Here is a 15,973-nt window from a genome sequence, read left to right as displayed (position 1 = left end):
CCTCCCACTGGAAACAGTGGGGGGGGGGAGATGTTTCTTTTAAAATACCCACAAAATTGATGGAGCATATTTTTCTCTGAATAGATCTTAAGATACTCCTATTCAGATATACCTGGTTACCTTATATGTCACATGGAAACATAACAACCAGTGAACAGAAGGCACAAGAACCTTAATGGTTAAATGTGTCGCCTGTGGCTTAATGTTTCTGCACAACTGCAGGAACTAAACTAATTTTTCAAGTGTATCTTGTGATGCTTATAACAGTTTACCAAATGCAATGCATATTCACCATTTATACATTTCCACCCACCCACCCCTCTCAACCTGTATCATACTGGCTAACAGCTGTTAGCATGAGATGCAGCTGTTTCTCCACTGAACTGAAACTGACGAAATCCCTCTTGGAATTCTAATTGTAGGGCTAATTCAATGGTGTGTGTAAATTCTACATGTGGTGGATCATGGCAGTGAGTCTTGGGCCTTGCCCAGCGGGGCTTCCCCCTGCCACTCCCCATCAGGCTGCTTATTGTGAATGACCTGTGTGCAAACATTCCTGCACAAATAGGCTTCCTCTGTTTCGTGAACCATCTATTGCTTTTGACTGCAGCAGATGGATTGTGTGAATGAATCCTACCTGTGTACGAACATGAGCATATTTCCCAAGTAGTCTAAATTCTCTTTTTGTTTGGGGAGGACAGTTTCCCCCTGTACCGTATTAAATATGGGATGTACAATATCTGAACCTTTTGTTACTTGTCTCTATACAAAAAAAGATTTAAGACCTAATACACCAAACAGATGTCTTGTGGATGTAATTTTCAATTGCCCTAAGTAGGAGCTTGCTGCCTACTGTATGTATTGAATTATTTTCTGTATGGGATCCCACCACACAAATAGAAAAAAGAGCAACCACCAGGATTGCCCAGGTGAAAATCCATCCACTCCGTAGGTCACTACACAAAAGTAGTTCACTGGGTGGGCACATTTGCTCTGTCAAGCAGCACCCACAAAGAGGTTGCACTGTCTGCTCTGACCCTAATTTAATTATTGCAGGCAGTTAATAGGTATTGAAGAGTTAAACAGGGCATGAAGCAAAATCATGCAGATGGCGCACACAGCAAAACTGAGATGGCACAACTGAATTATCACCAGATGGAGCCTGGTGACGAGTGCATGCTTTTCTCCATCTTCCAAGATGGACTTTTTCTTTTCTCCTTTTGGAAGACATAAACTGACAGCTGTGGATCTGGGTGGAGACAACAAATGTCTGACGTGAATATTAAGTAGTCTAGGTTCTCTTTCACACACAGTAAGGAAATTGCTATAAATCCTCTTCTGCAAAAGCATTAATAGGGATTTTTCTTTGGCAGTAGTAGCAGTCCTGCAGTAATTAATATACTTAAGCAAACATCTGCATAGGATTCCATGTTTGTACTTCTTCTTTAGAAGAGATGAGTGCCTTTCAGATGTTTGACATCCAGTCTCAAGGGAATGCTCTAGTCCTGTTTAAAAAAGCAATCTATAAGCTTAGTTCCTTTAAATAGCCTTGCATGATCTAAGGACTATATAGTAAAATGTACCACACTGGGATATTTAAGAGCAACTCATTATCCTGGAGTTTGGTGCTCACAGCCATGAGCCACAATCATTTCCTTACCACTTCCACTGATGTCTCTTGTTTTCCATAGTCATGTTCCACCTGAAGCCAAAGGTTCAACACATACTTGACTCTGCTGCTGAAATAGTGGAATTAGAAAGTGCTGAACTTTGGCTGCCTCCTACTCCTAATGATTGTCATTTGTTGTAATTGCCTTTAGATCTATTGGGGGCATAGGCAGTGCAGAGGCTAAGGAAGGAACACCAGCCACCACACTTGAAATAATTTTCATGGGAAATGTGGATGCTATTGTGACATTTGCTTCTCAAGTTCCACATTAATAAAGTCTTTTCTTTTAGTTCCTGATAGTGACTTTTGCTTTCACCAGGAGAGACTATGGCAAGAGAAAGGATTTCCTTTTTCTTAAAATGTTCCATAGATGCTAATGGCATAATCTTACAGACATCTACTTAGAAGTACTGTAACACACATGTAGTTCAATGGGACTTGCTCCCCAGCAAGGATGCCTAAAAGCCAAGTTATCTGTGACTGTTGAAACTGTGAAGCAATCAGGAAGGAATTTGTATTTAGGAATGAATCGAGTGCCCATGGAAATGACAGATAGCACTTTGTTCAGCCAAGTCAGTCAAAGGGTAGTCAGGACAGCTGAGCAATCGCTCTTGACAAACTCTTGGCTGGTGCATCTCTCTGTGTTGTAGGTGTGTGTGTGTGGTCTTTTATTTGGGAAGTCTTCTGCATGATAATTTTTATCAGGTTATCTATCATTATTGTGTTATATGAAAGGGAGTATGGATGTTCCAGTGGCTGTTAAGATACAACCAGTATCTGCACAAAGAACTGTTCAGTTACATAAGGATCCACACCTGGAACATGAATTTATTAGTAGTGCATAGAATACTATGCACAGGACCCAACAATATGCTAACAGATATGATGAGGCTGCTGCTTCTGTTCCCTGCAGCCCCTTCCATCTCCTCCAGTGGCTCACCAAACTCCAAAGCAGATTGCCCGGGGGGGGGGGCAGGGGGGCTGCAATGAAGAAAGGAAGCATAGGTCTTATTTGCACATGTGGAAGTCAGTTGTGCAAGGGGACACTGATCTCACCATAATGCATGTCTCTGTTTTCTAATAATTAGTTCTTTTTATACCTCCTTTGCAATCTCTTTTCTATGCTAAATAATCTACCATTCTAACCTCTAATAATCACATGGAAATGGCCTCCCTGATGAGGCTTGATATATTAAAGACATAGTTGATTCATATCACAATTGATTTATGAAACAAGGAGCCTCTTTTTCATGCTTTCTTGTCATACTGTTACAGATCGATATCCTCAAAGCAGATATGGAAAGTGCAGAGTGGAAAATTTTGGAAAACCTGATCCTAGAGGACGTTGTGGAACACATAGGGCAACTGGTCTTGGAAATCCATGTTCATTGGCCGGGATTTGAGGTCAGCGGCAATGACAGCACTGTGGTTCGGTACTGGTACAGTCTCCTCAAAGAGCTAGAACTGAAAGACTTCAGGCTTTTTCACACTTACAAAGACTTATCAAAACCACAGATGTTCCTAAAAAGGGAAGCCTTCAACGCAAGTAGTTGTTATACACTGAGCTGGGTGAATACAAGATGGGAATAGGGGCTTCGGCCTACAGAACAGAACTGCGACTCATCCCCTTCAACGGTACTATTGAAGGTGAGTTCAGAGATGCACTGTCAAAAATTACCCAAAGTGCAAATACAGCAGCTATGGTATATAATATATATTTTTGTTCCCCAACAAAAGCGGGAAGGCATAGCTTCTATATTAGGCTTCCTCAAACTTGGCCCTCCAGATGTTTTGAAACAGACTACAATTCCCATCATCCCTGACCACTGGTCCTGCTAGCTAGGGATCATGGGAGTTGTAGGCCAAAAACATCTGGAGGGCCGAGTTTGAGGAAGCCTGTTCTATAAATTCAAGCTTCAACTCTTTTAAGATAAAGTATTTTGTTTACTTTATCTATGCGCTTGGCTGCTGCCCAGCCCAAGCCTGTTGAGATGTTTTCATCATCATACTGATTAAAAACTCAAAATGTGTGACAAATAAATTGTTTCTTCATGGCTGAATAGCACCCCCCCCCCAAAAAAAGCTGTCTTAAAATACTAAGCTTTCTTCTCTGGGGCGGGGGCTAAGGTTATCAGGATGGTGGTTTACAACATATACTGTTATTAACTGCCCATCATCGTGTGAAATGTGTCTGTTTTGGTCCATGACATTTTTAGAAGCAGCCATGCACAACTACAAAACAGTTGTGTAAATTCACACAGCAACAGCCAAGGTTTTCAAAAGGCAATTCAGATTGGGGCTTCTGGGGGAATTAAGCCCCCTGCAATTGCCCTATCTGAATCCTCCCAAAGTGGCACACAGGTGCCTGTATGCTTCACGCCCATGGGGCAAACAGCTGTTTGAGGAGGCATGTAGAACTGGGACTATGGTAGCAATGAAAAAGGTGAAACCTTTCCTCTCTCCATGCTATGACTCCACTACAAATGCCCCCAAACAGCTGATTTTAAGTTTAAAAAACAGTGTGAGATCATGCCTAGTTAGGCCCTTAGATGAAGCACATGTAGCAGTGGGTGAGTAGATGGGAAACACAAATTTGGCAGCAGCAATTTATTGATGCATGTATTTAGAATGAAAAAGTGGTTGCGTAGCTATAATGTAGTATTCTTACATGCTTCATCCACTATAAATGCCATGCCATGTTACCAGAAATGTGTGAAGCGGTTCTAGATTTATGAAGAAGCTGCACACCTTCAACTGTAGAAACGTACAGCACAAAGAAATTCTCCCACAATATTTTAATATAATAAATGCAATGAAAGATAAATTTACACTCTGGCACTGCAGAAAACTAGGCAGTTACAACTTTAATATCAAATAAAGAGTAAAAAGAAAGAAAGGAAGAAGCAGCAGCCACCTGCAGACAATGCTAGAGATGTTACACTAAGCTGGTATCCATCTTTTAATATAAAACATTTATTAAAAATAAGATCTGTAAAAAGGAGGATTGAGACATATGTACAGTAGTTTAGCACAAAACACATAATTCTATGAAATAAAAATAGATATTAAAGTGCCCATTTACAAGACATAGGTGGTCAAGTGGCAATGAAGCTGCAATGTGCTTTCAGTTATACCTTTGGAAGCATCTCCACAAAGGCAGTAATTCACTAATTGCACAAGCTCCACTGGCTGAATGGGGCCTATGCTAAAACAGCATTTGATGAATTACTCATTAACTGTCTTATATACATATATACATAATATTCTTTGGATTTATTTCATTATAAAAAGAAAATATTTGAGTAAGAATAGAAACCTGACTTGTCAATAATAATTATAAAAAAGGAGTCATGATAAAAATGAAGAGTTTCTTAGTATGTATCCAAATCCATGCATCTGCAAATATAATGGGATTGAGAAAAATACCTGGAGGTGAGGGAGCATAAAGTGTATTTCCTATCCCATCTCACCACAAACAGCCTGTCCCTCGGTGAATGGAATGGGTTGTGGTGTTGGGGGCTGACAGGAAGGGTGTGGATTGCTGAATATTGGGCTCCTGTAAAAAGAAGGTGCCCCCACCCAATTTTTGGTGACTTCTGCTTTAGCCCCCATGTGCTACAGCCCACCACACTCAGCAGCATGCCCTAACACCTAGGAAAGGCCTTTTGGTAGTGGGAGGAGCTATTAAATGTACCTCATGCTCATCACCTTTCGTAAGCATTTTTCTGATCTAACCCATTAGCTATATCCATCTGCTCCACAAAATGGATAATGGTGAAGAGAAACATCCAGGACTTGATGGAACCCATCTTGGAGCTAAACATAGCAACAGATAGACATCCTCTGCCTATCTGGGTCTCTGCACTAGGCTTTCCTTCATATCTTCAAGCCAGGCTGTTGGGTTTGAGGGGATTGCCCTCACAAAGAAACAACAACCGTGTTGCACATATAAAATCTTTGTGTATTTCAACATGACCAACAACTGCTGTTAAAATACAAAAACAATTCTAACAACTTCTATTATACTGCACACACACACACACACACACACACACACACACTCAGAAATATCCAATGTATTTGGAAATTTGAGAGTACTGCCAAACAGTATTTATAAACAGGTGCATCATCTTACAATGCTGAAATGAAAACATTTTTTCTCCCAAATTGTGCACTTTCGAGAATAGAGTGAAGCTTATGAAGTGTATACTTCAGCTTCATGAACACAAAGCTAGACACAAATCTCCTCAGTTTAATTTAATTTTAAAATATCTTACAAAGGATATTCCATTTAGACCACTTCATTTGGTCACTTTCAGCTTATAATAGTTTGAGATTGAAAACATTTCAGATGAAATCTTCTGAATTCCCCATATGGTATATGTGCACTGTAATACTGAAATACCTGAGGCAACCCATCTTTATATTCTAATGTCTTTGTTGCAGAATAGGTGTTCCAAAATCTCAGGTGTTCACCAAGTGATGAGAAGTTTAGAGTTCTCCAGTATTGCCTTCAGTCCCACAGCTTAATAAGACCATCCCATCCACACGTGATTACCTTGGATGTCTCATGTGGGTGCCATACTGCACCTATACAGACTTTGTCATGGGCTTTCAATCGACTGTATAGTTTTGTTGTCTTCCAGTCCCAGATGTTCAGTTTTCCATCTGCATCACCTGATATAACATAGCTTCAAAGAAAAATTAAAAATTGCTTCAATCCATTGAAATCAAATTCTGAAGGGTTAGTCAAAACACCAAAATATGGTTTAACATAGAAAGCAGATGAAATAGTAATTGCTTTCCATGCTTACTTTTTACTGCAGGGTTTTTGCGATGAATTACACTAATCACAATGGCCTCAAAAGTTACCTGCCCAGCAGTGGGCTGCTTACAAGATGCTGTGTGCATCAGTTGCCCAACTGGTTGCCGCTGTGGTCAGTATCACCATGCAAATCAGCTGCTCAAAAGGGTTAAAATAGTTAAACCAATTTCTCCTCATGCTGCCCCATCATATGACAAGGAAGGGGAAGACAACCCCCAATTCCTCCCCTCCCCCAAGATTCTGTCAAAAACGAATGGTACCAAAACATAGGCTCAGGACTGCTAGTATTGGGCACCACATGTGCAGCCTTGACTACTGGATGGAGGAACCTGGACACTCATCCTCCTCCCTAATCCAGAATCATTGTTACAGACTATACACATATGAGGACTCCTTTGACAGTTTAAAAACATCTTTTAAATCACTTTAGAGTCCAAAATCAGACCATGGGAAAAAAGTCTGAAAATCAAAATGGGGAATGATATCCCATAATAGCCAGATGAACTATAATGAAACATACCTCATGTCAGGTGAAAAATCTACTTGGCAAGCATACCCAGCCACCATATGGCCCTTGAATATTTTCTTTTTATTTAGCCTGAATCTGTTTTGAGCTCCAAAAATCAAAATCTGGTTGTCCATCGATTGACAAGCCAGCCACTTCCCTGTTAAGAGTAAAAAACATGAATGTTAAATGTCATTCTTAAAATAAATTCATGCACTTAGATTTCTACATCTGATATCCATAGTATATTTAAAAAAATAAAGCCCCAATTTTGCATTCTACAAAGACACACAATCTGAGACATGGAATTATGAATTATTTTGGTTGTAATAGGACTTAACATGGATTTGTATTCTGCCATAAATATGGAGCCTCAAGCGCTAAATTCTAAAGCAATAAATTATTCTATGAGAGGCCTAAGAAGATACGTTGGCTTACCATTTGGAGACAAAGTCACTGCTGGCATTGAGTGCATACTTGGTTCTGCTATGTATTTGAAATCTACTGGTATGTCCCTATGGAAGAAGACAAAATATATGGATGAAATCCTACAAAAATACACCTAGTAAACAAAATTAAGAGACGAGAGGGGCCTAGAGGTCTGCAGTCTAAATGTGTTTACTTGGCTATTGAATTCTGCAGTGTCTAACAACGCCATGTGTAATACACTTACTTTCTCCCTGTGTTCCAAATTTAGGAATCACGATCTCCTTCAATGCAGAGAGTGGGTGGTCTAATGCCTAACCATTTTGAAGTGAAATGAGCCCCCTGCCCTGGACAATGTTGTGGGGTTTCTGCATTCTGTCATACAGTAGTTTGCCAGTTAGAGCAAAATGTTACCACCTGCTCATGAAAAAACCCCAGCCTCAAAACAGTAGTTGAGCCCTGAAAGGTTGAGGGTATCAGCTGGAAATAAACAAAAGAACAATGGAGGAGGAAGGAATGGGCTGGCTTGAGCTTCTAACAGTTTATAGTGCATTGGATGGGGTAGGGCAGCAGTGGCAGATACCTCGCCCACAGGCCTAATTAGGCCTGCCATTTGGCCAAGCCACACTCACCTGCCCTACACCAGCCGTCATAAATGACAGCTGGTGTGGGGCAGCAGCATTTCCCTCTCTCATTCTCCAGAGCTCCCCTCCCTGTGTAAAACAACAAAATGCACTCAGGTTTGGGTCAGGCAGCCAGCTTTAAATCTGAGCCCTTTGGCATTATGCGCACTGTGGAGGTGGTTTTTAGGAGGGCTGGAAAGAGAAGAGTTGGGGAGGAGTCTCTTTACCTATCATTCACAAACCCACACTGTGTCACAAGACTCCTGATTCTATGCTAGCTGGAGCCCTGAAAAGGAACACTCCTAGGTAGGCACAGCAGCACTTTGTTGCAGATCTCTCTAGTTCTTTATTTTTGAATAATGCTGTAGACCAGGGGTCAGCAACCTTTTTGAGCCGTGGGCCGGTCCACCGTCCCTCAGACCATGTGGTAGGCCAGACTATATTTTGGGGGACAAAATGAACGAATTCCTACAACCCACAAACAACCCAGAGATGCATTTTAAATAAAAGGACACATTCTACTCATGTAAAAACAAGCTGATTCCCAGCCCATCCGCGGGCCAGATTGAGAAGGCGACTGGGCCGCATCCGGCCCCCGGGCCTTAGGTTGCCTACCCCTGCTGTACACTAGGATAGGGAAGCTTGAACCGTGGGCTAATGGGGGAGGGCAAGGCTCAATCCTGTTGGCGGCTGCTTCACCAATACCATGAATAGTTCCTAGTAATATCTCAAGATTTGCAGAAAGAAAAAGGCAGCATTCAACACGATTTTCTTGTTTTTCAAAAATAAATAAATACTTGAAAATAAATACATGGGAAGATCTGCCACAAGTAGGAGAGAGTTAAAGGGCTTCAGCACACTTACATGCTTCTGTACAAAGAATAAAAGATTTCCCACTAGAATTTTCTTTTGCTTCATGATTCTGCTCAAGGCATTTAACTGTTTAGGTTAACTAAATGGTCTTTGGAAACTCTTGAGAATTGCTATGGCTGATATAAATATCATCAGCATCTGTGGGTGGCACTGAAGATTTAACAATGCAGAAACCATTCATTACACAGCTACATTAACCTCCATAATATTTACATACATCACATTAATGACAAATTAGATGGAGTGTAAATGCTCTCATGAAGGTTAATTGCAGCTTAATTTTGTTCATATAACCATGAGATCATATAAATTCAAAGTAATCAAATTCTACCACTGGCGCTTTGGGCCAACAGAAAGACCGGAAAGCTTTTTTTAGAAGATTCACTCACACCTTTAAGAAGCAAAAATGCAAGTACTTCAGTACTTCATGTCCAGCTTTTATGCAGCACATCATTAAAAGAATCCTACACATTTTAGATAAACCACACATTTATTTGTTTTTGTTTAAGAAAAAAAGTAACCCTCACCCTGAAGGGCACAGCAAAACTGAGTAGACAGGATGCGAGGGCCCTCAACCAATCTCTCACTCACTATACCAAACTTTCTGCTATTTTGAAGTTTATTATTCAACTTCAGAAGTCATTAAAATGAAGTCAAAATGCCCCCCAAGAAAGATTAGAGCAGGAGCCCAGTGCAACAGCACTCTTTTCCACTTGAGATTCCCAGCAACTGATAATTAGAGCTATACCACTTTGGATAATGGAGGTAGTACAGACACTAGGTGTAATTGTCCCTCCATGAATTTCTCCATTTGCATCTACTGTGATTTCCATATTTCATCTACCCATTCCTCATGGTTATAGTATGAAGTGGTACTGGTAAAGCCAGTAGGTGGTGCTCTTTCCCCAGAGTCAATAGCTAACCAAAGCCCAAATAAATAATTTTATTGCAATGGTTCCATTTAAAAACAAAGAAAGAAAGAAAGAAAGAAAGAAAGAAAGAAAGAAAGAAAGAAAGAAAGAAACCTGACTAAAAGTATGTCTTCATTCTGATAATTCCAGTCTCTGACCTGGAAGTAAAATGTTTGTGTCTTGGCATCCTTTCTCGAATAACCCACTAATTGACACAACACTGGAAAACATACTCCTTTCTTTGCCATATTTGCCCATTGTTTCTTTGACAACATCCCCTTAAATGTGGAGTAAACTGTGGTCCCTCCTAAGTTTTATCTCAGGGCTGGTACAGAGATGCAAGCTAACCATGGTTTAGGAATCAGGCCATGTCACTGTATGCTATGTCTCAGCATCATCAATTCCAGAGAAGGGGAGGAGACTTGTGACTCCAGGTCCTAAAACTTAGATTCTACAGCATAAATTGCAAAATCAAGTCGAGAAATTACTAAACATTCTGGATGGGGTAGACTCACAGGAAAGAAGTCTAAAGTTCTGCAACCAGTTGGCATCATGGCTATATTGAGGGGGAAAGTATAAAGAGAATACATTCACTACTCAAACTATATTTTCTTCCTCTCTAATAAAGTCAAGACACAATTTTTTACTTACCATTCCCAGACTCTTAAACTCTTGTCATCAGATGTACTCACAAATCTTCTATTCTCATCCACGAAAACAATGGTGTTAACAGCACCTAAATGCCTATCATACTCCTGAACAATTTCTCCACTTCGAATATCCCACTGCAAGACAAATCCAAACAACTCCTTAAAAATGGTGAAGAAAATGATCCATTTTTTAAAACCAAGTATTTTGTTAACAGAAATAGCCTATTATTACTGCAACAATAGGAAATGAATTCTGGTTAAATGGTCAATTGGTTTGATCTTCAAATTGTTTCTACATGATCTTTACCACATACTCTGAATTTTCTAACTTACCTGTACAATTTTCTTATCTGACATTCCTGCTACAAAAAGATTTTGCTTATCTTCATCTGGATTGAATTTGACACAGTAGGGAACTTTCCTGTTTGTGAATCTTGAAATACACTGTCCTAGAGAGGGGGTGGGAGGGGAAACAGATCAATGAAGAGGAAGAGATTCACATACCCAGCTTCTTCGTTTTCTGTTGTAGCTGTTGGGTTGTATGGTGGGATGACAATTTTGCACATAATAAAATAAGCCTCAGCCTATATTTCTGAAGGGAAATATTTGCCTTAAATCCAGATTACCAAACCCAATCCACTGAGGGCCATTTCATGCAATACAAAGCAACAAACCTGGTTTTGCCAACAAATGTACTTTGTTGAGTACAGAAATATAGGCAGTTACCCTCAAACCACTCTAACTCATCTAACTCAAGATTGTTCACAGTGGTCCTGATTGGCAGTGAACTCCCCAGGATTCAGACAATGGTGTTTCCTAGCCCGCCCTGAAAATGCCAGAGTGTCAAGATGTTCTATCACTGAGCTACGTCTCCTTATCCTATTTGATAAATACACCCTTTATTCACTTTTGAACCAACCATTTTCCAGAACGGTTTAAATGGATCCAAAAAGCAAAGCTATTCTAAGACGATAATGCTGTACAGGGATCTGCGCTCCTGCCACCCTGTTGCACTTTTAACAGTTGTATTTGTCATTCACAAAAATATAGGTATCAGAAGAGGAAACATAACAAGCATTCGCCTACCTGTCTCCGTGTCCCAGAGTTTAAGATACCGATCATATGCAGCACTGAGAAACTGAGTCCCAGCATTGTTAAAGCATATATCTCTAACAGCTTTACTGTGCCCTGCAGGACAAATATATCTAGTATTAGTAGGAAAGGGTACCAGACGTTTTTCTTTTCGGTACTAGGGCAGTTGTTGGATGCGCAGTGTCTGTGATTTGCAATATGGCTCAGGCACTTTTTATCTCCCCCTCTATTCAGTCCTCCCATCTCCATCGCCCCTGCTTCCCCTTAAAAGCAAGCTATTCTATCCAATTAAGAGCACAAACCATTTGGGCTCAAGTGCTGTGACTGTGGTTCTCAATCCAACACTGGAAACTAGAGATACAGCACCTTTTTGCGCATGCAGTTCTCAATTCAGCAGTGGCTGCGCACAGGGAGGCCCAGATCCACCTGTGCACCACCCCTCACTAGGATCAGGGTGTCCTTAGGCTACATCACGTGAACCATAGTTTTTAAAATGTAAGTGGAAAGAGATGCTGAGCAAAAATACATATATTTCATGTTAATGACCCCATTCTAAAAACAAGCAGCCCTGAAGATCCGGGCGGGGGGGGGGGGATAAGCTATTTGTTGGGGTGGGAGCTTCCCTTGCCCTCCCCTCTGGTACCACCCAATTGCTTTACTTGGGATAAACGTGTGTTTAGCTATGTACCACACATGAATGAATTGTACCGCAGGGAGGATTTTGAACTACCATGCTCAATAATTATTTTCTTAGCATCCATCACTTCTAATTATTCCCTTGAGGCACACATTAATATTTGGACATATTGCTAAAGGCAGCACACAACTGGAATTTGACGCAATTATCATTTATTAAAAAAAAATTAAAAAAATATTACCAATGAAAGTTCTTAAGCATCTTCGTTCACCATATACTTCCCAGAGCTGGTGGGTGGAAAATACATTTTACAATATGGTTTAAGGAAGACACAAAATTCAACAGCTAATGCACACAACTTATTATTTTAAATTAAACCCATCTTATTTTTGCCTCATTTATGAATTGCTTCCCATAAAATTTCTTGAAGCAATTCAACAAAACAAAACCAACAAGAAAAACATAGGCAAAGGGTAAAGGGGACCCCTGACCATTAGGTCCAGTCGTGACCGACTCTGGGGTTGCGGCGCTCATTTCGCTTTATTGGCCGAGGGAGCCAGCGTACAGCTTCCGGGTCATGTGGCCAGCATGACTAAGCCGCTTCTGGTGAACCAGAGCAGCGCACGGAAATGCCGTTTACCTTCTCGCCGGAACGGTACCTATTTATCTACTTGCACTTTGAGGTGCTTTTGAACTGCTAGGTTGGCAGGAGCAGGGACCGAGCAACGGGAGCTCACCCCGTCATGGGGATTCGAACCGCCGACCCTCTGATCGGCAAGTCCTAGGCTCTGTGGTTTAACCCACAGCGCCACCCGTGTCCCTAAGAAAAACATACATTTACACTATTTCAAATCCAGTACTGTTAACATTCTTTCTTGGTTAAAAAAGCTTTAGAACACCTGCTGAACGAAAAGCTATGGTTTTTAAAAATGTAATTCCCATAATATAACAAAACAGGTACAAAATGTACAAAATGTAATTAACTGTGTGATTTGAAAAATGTTATACCAACAGAACTTGCTGGTTCATAGGATGTTCACAGAACTACTTCTTGGAACTGCGTTATCAACAAACAAGGGAAGCAGTAATGGAGAAGGAAAGTGCAGCTGCATTGCCACGTGTACCTCTCCCCCCATGTCTTACTACATATTGTATTGTTGGCACCCGCCTGTCTTGAGAAACATACTGCTGCGTTTGCAGCACCAAGGTGACCTCGCGGGGCGCAAACCTGGGTGGTGTGTAGGGGGGGTCCCTGGGCTGCCCAGACGGACGAGACCCCTCTCTCAGGCTCACTCATGTGGTCCAAAGGAAAGCAGAGCAATACATTTGGCACCAGCTTGGATGCAGGAGTTGCTGGAAGGAGGCGTACAAGGCACCATCCTACCGTCTTAAGGACTCCACTCCTGATTTGTGTAGGGTTTACTCCTTAGCACTTTCTTCTCTCGACAATATCCGGCAAGGCAGCAGAGAACAGTTATACACTTTTTAAAAAACAGGGTCACATTTTCCACTGATCAAAAGAAATTAAGATAAATTGAATAAATATTGCATCGCTAAAGAGAGAAAACCAGTGTAATGTAGTGGCTAGCGTGGTGGACTGGGACGTAAGAGATCTACTACATGCTGTCTCAATTAACAGCAGTTTTGGAAAAGCATAGCCTGTACCACATACTTTATTTGAGTAGCAATCCACTTTCGAGCTCAAACACAAACAGTAACATGTGAGGTGCATCTTCCATGCAAAGGTTTGCATGCATGACAGCCCATTTCTTTTGCAGCCCCCTTTCAGGAATTTTTAAAAAGTAGAAACAGCACAAAACTGGGCTGTTATGCACGAAGGCCTCTGCTTTATGGAGAGGCAGGTGTGCAGTTCTTTCCCTCACTTATGGAGATGGATTGCTGCCTGTTTTGAGCAAGGTGTCAGTACAGAGTAGCTGAACAGATGTCGGACATCTATTTGAAGTCCTCATTATTGAAGGAAACAGAAAGAAATAGTAAAGGTTACCAGAACATATGACTTGACCTCTACAGGCTAAGTTAAAGCCACTGACCAAGGAGATTCCCCTCCCCACACAAAAAGTTTGTACGGCAACCTGCTTGGTATATATTGCTGTAGTCTTGTTGTTGTTTTACAGTGATTGAAGAGTCACTGTATTTGTTTCATGATAAACAGAAGGTTCTGTTATGAACCTGACCTATTACTTTAGCGCAACAAAAAGGCAACAACTGAATTTACCTTGACATGAGTGTTAAAGGGGAGGCATATCCCAATACTTTTAATGTGAATTTAACCATCTGTAGGCAGAAATAAGTGTACTTTCTGAAGGTACTCACCTTAATTTTACAGTCCATGGAAGAAGACAACAGCAAGTGGCCAGAAAGAGGAAACAGTCTGACAGCGCTGACTCCCTTATAAAGAAAAACAACTATGAAATAGCTACAAATATTTTTATTTTCTTTCCAAACATGTTTATATTTGATCCTATAGGAGACATTCATTGTTAAAGGGTGGCTGCCAGTGCCACTAACTTAGCTGTTGGCACAGCAACAATTCCGTTTGCTGATTCAACAGGTCGCTATCTTGATACTACTGAATAGAGTAAGTAGCACAAGTTGCACTGGTGCCCACCAAACCTCTTAATGAATAAACATGTATTGTGTGTTTGGAAAGTGGGTTCCTTTTCAAAGCATGATCAATGTTTTGAAATCATGCTGATTTTTATTCTCAGCCCTGAATAAAAGGCTCTGGTTGTTGCTGTTGTTTTTAAGAGTACAGCTTTATCAGTGGAATTCCCCCCTCCTACCCCCACCCCATGCATGGTTCTTAGGGTTCTCCCAACCCGATCTGGGGATGGTACAGGGGAAAGATGGAGGGCACAAGGAGTAGGGGACAGAGGACGAGATGGTTGGACAGTGTTCTCGAAGCTACCAACATGAGTTTGACCAAACTGTGGGAGGCAGTGGAAGACAGGAGTGCCTGGCGTGCTCTGGTCCTTGGGGTCACGAAGAGTCGGACACGACTAAACAACAACAGGGGACACACATTGGGGGTAGTTCTGTTGCACTATTGGGACTCACTGCATTGGCTTTCGCTAGCGCAACAACTTAGTTGACTCAGGCCCATAAGCTTCATATGACATATAGAAAAAGCCTGGGAGAAACTACTAAGCAGGCACTCCAAATCTTAACTGAATCAAAGTTTTGCAGGTTTGGCCATGGCTTTGGTTTGCCCATGGATTTGGGCCCTAATGGATTCAAGTTAAGCATATTGCATCTAAATGACAGCTATATGTGCTAAAGTTTGAGGAATAATTTCTGCCATTCCATTCCCACCATCTCCAAGTAGGCATCTGAATTTGTATAAGCTCCCTAAGAAAGTCCCAAAGATTAGCAACATAAAATCACAGAAACACACTTGTAACTCTACAAAATGTACAGCGAGGACTACTGGTGCAAAATATATAAATAACCTCTGTATGAATAAGGAAACACTTTTCTCAAAGCCAGTTTAGTTCACTAACAGGGACCCATGACAGGGAATTATTAGTTAGGAGACTAACTGGCTGAGAGAATTGCATCTCAGGGGATTTGCGTGCTTGTATCATGGCTTAATGGTGAAAGAATGATGGCCTATATAGAGTGTGAAATTAAATATTCATAGTTCCGAATATAGTAATAAGGTTTTCACACACCATTAGCGAACGAACACTATTGTGCATCTAATGACACCGGTCTAAACTATGGGTGAGAATTAGGATAATG

At 41.0% G+C, this 15,973-nt stretch overlaps 2 protein-coding genes across 10 annotated transcripts in view; one reads left to right on the top strand and one right to left on the bottom strand.

Annotated features, from left to right (window-relative positions):
* METTL24 (methyltransferase like 24) overlaps positions 1 to 8,950 on the top strand; it is a 73,002-nt gene extending 64,052 nt beyond the window's left edge. For 2 of the 4 annotated variants that reach the window (XM_083608641.1, XM_083608640.1), the window contains exon 5: positions 2,945 to 8,950. In XM_083608641.1, the coding sequence (XP_083464767.1) occupies positions 2,945 to 3,259 (315 nt within the window). In that variant the 3' untranslated portion in view covers positions 3,260 to 8,950. The remainder of the gene's footprint in view (positions 1 to 2,944) is intronic. The other 2 variants (XM_083608637.1, XM_083608638.1) reach the window with 1 other exon arrangement.
* Positions 4,450 to 15,973, bottom strand: part of CDC40 (cell division cycle 40) — an 88,863-nt gene continuing 77,339 nt past the window's right edge. For all 6 annotated transcript variants that reach the window (XM_083608564.1, XM_083608568.1, XM_083608565.1 and 3 more), the window contains 8 exons: positions 14,546 to 14,620; positions 12,453 to 12,498; positions 11,569 to 11,670; positions 10,816 to 10,931; positions 10,484 to 10,617; positions 7,438 to 7,514; positions 7,015 to 7,159; positions 4,450 to 6,360 (listed from right to left, as the gene is read on the bottom strand). In XM_083608564.1, coding sequence (XP_083464690.1) covers positions 6,183 to 6,360; positions 7,015 to 7,159; positions 7,438 to 7,514; positions 10,484 to 10,617; positions 10,816 to 10,931; positions 11,569 to 11,670; positions 12,453 to 12,498; positions 14,546 to 14,620 — 873 coding nt within the window. In that variant the 3' untranslated portion in view covers positions 4,450 to 6,182. The remainder of the gene's footprint in view (positions 6,361 to 7,014; positions 7,160 to 7,437; positions 7,515 to 10,483; positions 10,618 to 10,815; positions 10,932 to 11,568; positions 11,671 to 12,452; positions 12,499 to 14,545; positions 14,621 to 15,973) is intronic.

The sequence above is a fragment of the Podarcis filfolensis genome, assembly GCF_964270895.1.
Source record: "Podarcis filfolensis genome assembly, chromosome: 3".
Taxonomy (NCBI): Eukaryota; Metazoa; Chordata; class Lepidosauria; order Squamata; family Lacertidae; genus Podarcis; species Podarcis filfolensis.
Note: the sequence above shows the minus strand (reverse complement) of the source record. Positions and strands in the feature narration are given on the sequence as shown.